The 8,019-nt window shown below is 41.1% G+C and overlaps 1 protein-coding gene across 4 annotated transcripts; it reads left to right on the top strand.

The window, feature by feature from the left end:
- The first annotated feature begins 650 nt into the window (after positions 1–650).
- Positions 651–4,170, top strand: acot20 (acyl-CoA thioesterase 20). 4 transcript variants are annotated; one of them, XM_030404827.1, is made up of 4 exons: positions 651–781; positions 1,571–2,106; positions 2,180–2,382; positions 3,145–4,170. In XM_030404827.1, exons 2-4 carry the CDS (start codon positions 1,650–1,652, stop codon positions 3,730–3,732), a joined length of 1,248 nt encoding a protein of 415 aa, XP_030260687.1. In that variant the 5' UTR covers positions 651–781; positions 1,571–1,649; the 3' UTR covers positions 3,733–4,170. The 4 variants fall into 4 exon arrangements, with proteins under 4 accessions (XP_030260687.1, XP_030260689.1, XP_030260688.1 ...); XM_030404829.1 differs by having other exon boundaries at positions 709–771; XM_030404828.1 differs by having other exon boundaries at positions 712–816.
- The last annotated feature ends 3,849 nt before the right edge of the window (positions 4,171–8,019 follow it).

Below are 8,019 nucleotides of genomic sequence, written 5' to 3'. Positions count from 1 at the left end.
TGATATGAAAAAATATGCAGCAAGGTGGTCCAGCACCTAATCAGATAATCTATATCACAGCTGAACATGTGGTGTATGTGAGTTCCCCATCATGCACTCCTCCACTCTATCATGTTCACCTTGTTGGTGATGATCACCTTGTTGGTGATGACACAAGGGCACAGGCCTACACTCAACAGCATGTACTGTGCAAGGAGATAAAAAAAATCTGATGTTCTTGGTGAGGAAGGGCGTCTTAACCTTTTCAAGCTTTCCCCAAGTGTTCAAACTCTGTGCCATTCCTGACATCTTGTGGCTGTTTTACCTTCCTACATACATGTATACCGCTGGCTATATGTAAAAGTGAATCTTATATGATGGAAAATAATGAGAAATGATCGAAATACATTTTTCATGTCTTATTTATTTATTTATTTATTTATTTATTTATCTAATGTAAAGTCGACTTAGACTTAAACTGGCGCCGAGGGTCAACAGCTAAAAACATGGACCGTTTCATTCCGGGCAACCATGACCTTCTGCTTTTATCTGTCAACCATCGTACATTTCTCTTAGAATACAATTTTGATAGGTTAACTTTAAGTTGGTATTTTGACATATCACCAGCACACAAATCGTTACGGTCACAGACAAACAAACACCAGAGGCAGCGCATTCAAAAGCGGTTCCCCCTAATCTTGTAAAGTGGTTGCGTCCAGCGTCCTCATACTCTGCTGCGCTTGCTCCATGGTTGGGGTCCTGTGGTAACAACATTGCTTCCTTCTTTCATAGGTATCCACAGGTAGGCTTTTCGGGCTACTTTATGGCTGGTGAAAGGTAATACTGTATTAGACATCATTGGTGTCAGCTAAATTAGTGCGTGAAATAGTCAGTGTGTTCAAAACAAAGGCGGTAAACAAAAACTGGGACGGCAGTCAAGCTCACATCTGCAAAGTTACTTTCCTTCTAAGCTAGCTAGCTAGCACGAGTAGTTCATCAAGCTGTATCCACAGGAGGTCTTCACCCACAATCTGATGTTGGCTGTCATGTTTGAGGTGCCAGCTGCTCGTCTCCATCTGGAGAATAGTGAGCTGTGCTTGCCTGACCTTTCACCCAGTTTGTCATGGTCATGTCCCTGAATTCACTCTCCTTTATCAGCTGAGGACCCTCACAGCATTTTTCGGTACAGACCATAGCAAATGTGGCATCATTGATCTAACTGATTGATGATTTAAATAGTTTTTTTGAAGATGAAAAATATGATGCAAATAGGAGTTTTCCCAGTAATTGTGAATCACATATCTATCAAAAATAATTGCAGCATTATGCCTGCAGGGACCTGTCAATCCCTCTTATCTCTTTGAACACTATTTATTAAAAGGAACCCAATAAACCACACATATACAGAATCTCATTGTGCCACATCAAATATTCTGATTAGAAGAACATTATTGAAGCTTGGTGAAAACTCGCACACCAAAGTTTCTCAGCAACACTGTTTTGAGCATCATTGCTTTTCGCTGGATCTGAAACACATATTAATTACTTTTTTTGCAATGACGGCAATTTCATTCTTGATTTTCCCTGACAGATGTAGCAAAATAAAGGCCTGAGTAAAAGGACATTTAGGCCATTACAGTGATTTATGGTTCCCATCTCGAAGAGCTGAAATGGCATACTCACAGATCCGCCTGAAAATTCTCCCAAGTGTTCGCTGCCTCTTTGACAAACTGGTGCAGGTAAAAGTCGAGGGACTTGCTCCGCACAGACCAGTCGAACTGAGGTCCAAGCTGGTTGATGACAGGGGGGTGACTTTCAAGGCTTCTGCCCTGTACAAAGCAGACGAAACTGGCCAGGTGGATGTCAGCCGTGCACCGTCCCTGGGAGGAAGCTACACCGGAGTGGAGCCCATGGGTTTGTTTTGGTCCATGGCACCGGAGACTCCTCACAATAAATACGTGAAAAAAAACGTGCTCAGCCCAACAGTGGTGGAGTTAGAAGCACTAAGCGGAGACACCGGTGAGATCTTAGCCTCCGAAACCAACGAGAGAGGATACATGACAGAGGGGATGAAGAGAATACCTGTGCAAGAAGGAAGAATCCGAGGAGTCCTTTTCATACCACCAGGTATGTCTTATACTTTGTGCCAGCTGATCAAAGCTGGGAGATGTAGGCGTGACCTCTCCTTTTTTATTTCCAGGAAAGGGTCCATTCCCAGGGATCGTGGATCTGTACACGTTCGGTGGAGCTCTTTCTGAGCCCAAAGCCAGCCTCCTAGCAAATAAGGGGTTTGTTGTTCTGGCACTGGCCTATTATGGTTACAAGGATTTACCAAAAAACCCAAAACATTTTGATTTGGAGTACTTTGAAGAGGCTGTAACATATCTGAGAGGACAACCAGAGGTCAGTATTCAAGAATAAATCAATAAAGAAAATGATATTTAGGGTTATAGAATCTCCATTGTATCCCCTCTTGTGATGATTGCTTTGTTTTTGAACTGATTATGAATATTGTGAAAGCTGAATTCATAAAATACATAGTAGATTTTGTCAAATATTTAGGCCTATATTTACATTTCATGTGTTCAGTGCTGCCATCTGCTGGCTACTTTCTGTGACTGAATTTCTTCGTGGTCAATCTTTGCAAGTTATGCATTAATTTTAGCGTGGAAATGATGTTACTTCATCTGTTGATCAATGGACAGGTAATTGATCTGCACTTTTAAGTTCAAGCTTTTTATCGCAAGAATTTTCATTCATCTCATTAGGTTATAAACTGAAGATCTTTGGGTTTGGGACTGCTTGTGAGGCAAAGCGAGACATTTGAAGATGTCACCTCGGACTTCAGGAATTTCTGATTTATCCGCCATTTTTTAAATTAAAACGATTAATGTGTTGATTGAGAGAGGAATCAGAAAAAGGAATTCAAAATAACTGTTAGTTGCAGCCCCAGTTCATTAAAGCTCTTCTTTCAGGTTGTGTTGAGGGATGGTTGTTATTTATTAATCTACTGTACGCTGATCAGCCACAACAATTATAGGTGTGAAGTGAATAACGTTGATGAACAATGTTGTGGAGGATCCACGTGTGTAATTGATGATATCTTATGACAGGATATATGAGCTGCTTTAAACATGATTATTACCACGACACCTCTCTGTGCAGGTTAAAGGTCCTGGGATTGGCATCATATCGATCTCCCACAGTTGTGGGATGGCTTTGGCGATGTCATCTTTCTTCTCTGGGATCGCAGCGACCGTCTGTGTCAATGCCTGCATTGGAAACACTGTGCTTCCCGTACACTACAAAGACATTGTTATACCTCCACTTCCCCCTATCATCAAGAATATTAGAATGACAGATTCTGGGCTTGTAGATATACGCGATGCCTTACCGGACCCCTGCTGGGAAAAGCACAGGGAGTCATTGTTTCCAATCGAACGTGCCAGCTGCCACTTCCTGTTTGCTGTGTCTGAAGATGACCACAACTGGAACAGTGCGCTTTTTGCCAGGCGGGCTGCTGAAAGGCTGAGAGATCACGGCAAAGAGACTTTTAAGGTGCTAACGTACCCGAAAGCCGGTCACTTTTTGGAGGTCCCTCACATGCCTTATTGTCCATCTGGGTTCCATGCAGCAGTGAGGCAGAACGTGGTGTTTGGTGGGGAGCCAAAAGCCCACTCTGATGCTCAACTGGACCTGTGGGGGAGAGTCCAGGAGTTCTTCAAGAGCCACTTGATTAACAAGAGCCCTTGATGGCAGGCAACGCTGCGTCAAGTGCACCAGGCATCCCAGAATGGCCATCCTTAGCTATTCGTATCCTTGTCTCCAGTTTGTCAAAGGATCTTAAATCAGACCGTATCAGCATTTTCCTGTTGAAGCGTTGAGCTAATTATGTATTCCACTGAGGCCCAGTCCACACATGTAGACAGGTATTTGTGTAGGTTGCAGGTTGTCTGCTCTGTGGTTGGTTGCTTTGTTACAGAAAATACTATGAATGATTTTTTTCTCGTACTGACACTTTAAACATGACCCACGACCGCCGGATTATCAGACACGTTGATTGCATTTTTAACACCTTATCATCTCATGTTCTGCATAGGATTGTTTTACATGATTCTGTATACATTTGCCTTATTCTGATTTAAACTGATACCAAGCATTCTTATTAATAAAAAGAAGACAGAATCTGCATCATGTGGTTTCAGTCTGTAATCGTAATGCCTCCTCTTGCACCAATCGGTGTGACTGTACGCAGGATACTCATTAGTCTCCCAGGTGAAACTCATGCATGTGAATTGTGAGTCGTGCAAACGTTGGCATCTAGTGGCAGCTCTGCCTTCCTACATTTATCTTCGACGTTAGCATATAAACGTGAGGTATGTATCGTCACGTACAGCATGATGTGAAGCAGACGGGGGGGAGCAGAACTTTGAATGATGAAACAAGAGCCTGCTTTTTGAATAGCATTAAGACCGCTGTTGTGTGTCTTTTTTAAAATTCCCCTTTCAAAGTAGAAAAGCTTGGAATTTTACAAGAAGGGCTGTTCTGTTTTAAAGATAAGTGAATTTACTTGATGATGTAAGTGCTTTTTAAATTTTTTTATTTATTAATGTGCATCAAAGAGGGGAGTCTGAAGCAGAAGACAAATACAATGGCATGCCCTGAACCACATTCATCTTTATGAAGGCAGTTATTCATTACATCTTTTTAAATCACACAATGGAGGATGATGCTTTTCATTTGTTGAGTCAAGATTTGATTTGACCCAATTTCAATTGAAATATTCACATTTTTAACAAAGGACTCTTGTTGGACTGAACCGGCTGCTTTTTGGAATGAATATATCTTTCTTTCTTACACATCGATCCTGAGCTTTTTTCTCTACAATGGGTCCATGATGAATATCTCCAGGGGGAAAATGCTCACTGGCTTGCACCAAAGAGACTACAAAGGATTCATTGTTATTAATTAAACATTGAATATAAAATACTGTGAGACGTGTCTCCTCCTATTTTTGGTATTTTCAGCAAACCAAAGAGGAATGTCACAAGCTCCTGTGAGGGAACAGGCCGAGCAAGACAACAGCAGGGTTGTTGTTGAGGGCGAACCTCATCTACACTAATGTTGGGTGACGTCTGTATGTATTCATAGGGCTCCTTGTTATAAAATTGAGACCCATTAATACCGTCTAGGCCAGACTCTGGTTTGATCGCTGATGATTCAGAGATGTGTGGTTGAGTTTTTTTCACACAACACACTGTCACTTTGAGAGGCCCCAGCAATCCTCAGTGATGTATCGTCCTTTATACCTTCCAGTATATCTCTGTTAAAAAGATCCATGTGATAAGAGGTGGCTGACACTTGCATTAGGGTATAAAGGTTTATACCAGTTACCATACACCATACTGTAATTGTTGTAATGTGTGGTTGTTTTGGTTTGACAATTGCCACGGACACCAAACTAAGTAACTGATTAGCTAAACAATAAATGTTTGCATGATCTTTTCCTAACAGAGACCAACTATTGTTTGTGTCTAAACCTAACCAGACCACAAGCAGAGCACTGCCACAACACTGAACATAAAGAAACGTAAAAACGCAACTCAAGGTCAACAAATATATATTGACTGACAGATATTATCAGGCGATCACAGTTATATCATATTGGTGCCTCTGTTTTCCAGTATAGAATGACATGGAAAATTTTATTTGTACACAGCAGAATGCACAATTAAATGCACATCTAAATTTCCAGGTGTACTGCTTCAGTATACTGGTGTTATTTTAGACACTTAAATATCCTGCCTCCAAACATCAAGTGGTTAATAGTCATATTTGAGGGATCATATGTTAATATCAGCAGATATATAAAAGGAGCACTATGTAGTTTTGGGGAAGAAATTTTAATCATTAGAAAAAGATCTACATTGACTTAATTTTTCATAACTGCATTACCAAACTTACCTTAAAGCTGTAGTCTGTAACAATGTTTTGGTTATATTTGCTAAAATTGTCATTATGATCTGATAGTAGAATAAGATACATGTAAGCTGTGTAAAAATCTGCTGTCTGTGGGTCCACCCAGTGGCCCTAATTTGATTTGCAAGAATCCACCGCTCCCGGATCAATAAGACCAATCAGAGCCAAGGGGAGTGTCTGAGAAGTGTCAATCATTCATGTGCATGTACTGGTCATTGCCCCTCCCCCGTGCAGGCGCAGTGCCTCCCCTTATCTGGTCAGATATGTTCAAGCTCAAACTGTAAACAATGGCGGAGAACAGACAACAACAACAGAGCCAAAAAACGCCCCACCATTGCCCACGTCTGAGAGAAGAAATAATAACATTGATGAAGAAAAGCAGTGAAAAAAGAAAGAATTGAACTGAGCCAGAGAGAAAACAAGGATAAATATCGGCGTGTTATTTCAGAGGTGGAGGGAGCTGAAGGATTTGTAAGGACTCAAAAGCGACACAGAGTTAGCGGCTTTTCTGCTGGACAAGTAGGACCCCTGCTTGATGTATGTTTCATTCTATGGTTTAACCAAAAGGCTATGGTAGTGGTGGTTACAGTAATACTTGTAGTGGCGCACATTGCCGATGTTACAGTCGAGCTACATAGCTTGTTGTTAAATCTAGCTTGTTAGCTTATATGCTAACTCCAGTGTTTAGCTCTGTCTTTATGGCTACTGGTTAGCAAAAGTGTCTTTCAAGCGACTGGGCAGTTATAACGTTAGTTTGCGTTCAGTACACTCTGAAGTGGTTGAATTAGTATAGAGAAATGGCGTCTCTCATGCTTCAGAAATGCAGCATGGTGTTGCACTAATGATTACGTGGTAACTCCTTTCACCGCGGTGTGAGGAATATTGTTTGTAATTCGGGATACAGTGATCTGCACGAGGCACTCCGGATTATAATTTAGTTGTATTGATCAGAAATAGGCTTATTTTGTTGTTTTGTGAATGCGCCATCTTGGTTATCTGGCGTCCTCTGTTACCATGGTTACAAGCCTGCTCATGCAGAAGGCTCCTCTGTGGGAGGGGCTTTGAAGGCAGGGCTGCAGCAGCAGAGAGGAAGAAGGAGGGGACCTGGGAGCTCTATCGTTTAAATATTCTGGCTTAGTCCACTTTTTTCTCAAAACTCCAGACTGCAGCTTTAAAGGACAACACAATATTAAACAGTTGTATTTTGATTATATGTGGCGGACCCTGACACCTTTCTATTTTTAAACAGTGTTTTCCTCTGAGAACAGCTTGTTTATTCAGTTATGGAAAAAAAAAAATCTGAGTTTGTGGTATTACCTCATTAATATTGTAATTATTAAAATTCTGATTTTGGACTTCCCAAAAACTACATAGTGCCCCTCAGTGGCGGTTCTAGACCAGTTTTAATAGGGGGGCCAGGTGGGGCCCGCCTTTTTGGTTAGGGGGCACATACAACCCGGAAAAAAAGATAAATCCCTCATTCAGACAAAACAGTGTTTACAATTTCAGAAATTTTGATTGGGTAGTAAACTGCTGAGACACTTTATTTCTGCCTTTCCCCTCAAAACAAAATCATTACAAGAAATCTGTCATTGTATTATTGATGCAGACTCCCTGTCAGGGGGGCCACAGGGTGGTCCAGACTCAGAGTTACGGGGGCACTGGCCCCTGTTGGCCCCCCCTAGAACCGCCCCTGGTGCCCCTTTAATATTAGGCTATATCAGAATTAATCCTGAACTGAACTGTGACTTTTATCCTGAACTTAACTGTGACTTTAATCCTTAAATCTTGTCTCGTTTAAATCTCTTCTATCTTAGCTTATTATTTTATTTCTTAACTTGTTAACTTGATGTCTTCTGACCTGTTTATTAATTCATTTTAAATGCAATTTTTATTGTCTTTTGGTGTGACTTAATGCCCCCAAAAAGCCCTTTGAGTTGCCTTGTGTCTGAATCTCGCTATACAAACAAACTTGCCTCGTCTTGCCCAAGGGGAAAATAAATGTGTGTGCCAAAATTTAGATTTAAATGACAACACAATTTCATACTGTTTTACTTTGTT

The sequence above is a fragment of the Sparus aurata genome, chromosome 22 (assembly GCF_900880675.1).
Source record: "Sparus aurata chromosome 22, fSpaAur1.1, whole genome shotgun sequence".
NCBI lineage: Eukaryota > Metazoa > Chordata > Actinopteri > Spariformes > Sparidae > Sparus > Sparus aurata.
The sequence above is the reverse complement of the archived record's forward strand: the minus strand, read 5'-3'. Positions and strand labels throughout refer to the sequence as shown.

Coding starts and splice junctions, on each gene's coding strand:
- acot20 (XM_030404827.1), top strand. CDS start 1,650: ATGGCATACTCACAGATCCGCCTGAAAATTCTCCCAAGTGTTCGCTGC. Junction 2,107..2,179: donor AGTCCTTTTCATACCACCAG/GTATGTCTTATA, acceptor TTTTATTTCCAG/GAAAGGGTCCATTCCCAGGG. Junction 2,383..3,144: donor ATCTGAGAGGACAACCAGAG/GTCAGTATTCAA, acceptor CTCTCTGTGCAG/GTTAAAGGTCCTGGGATTGG.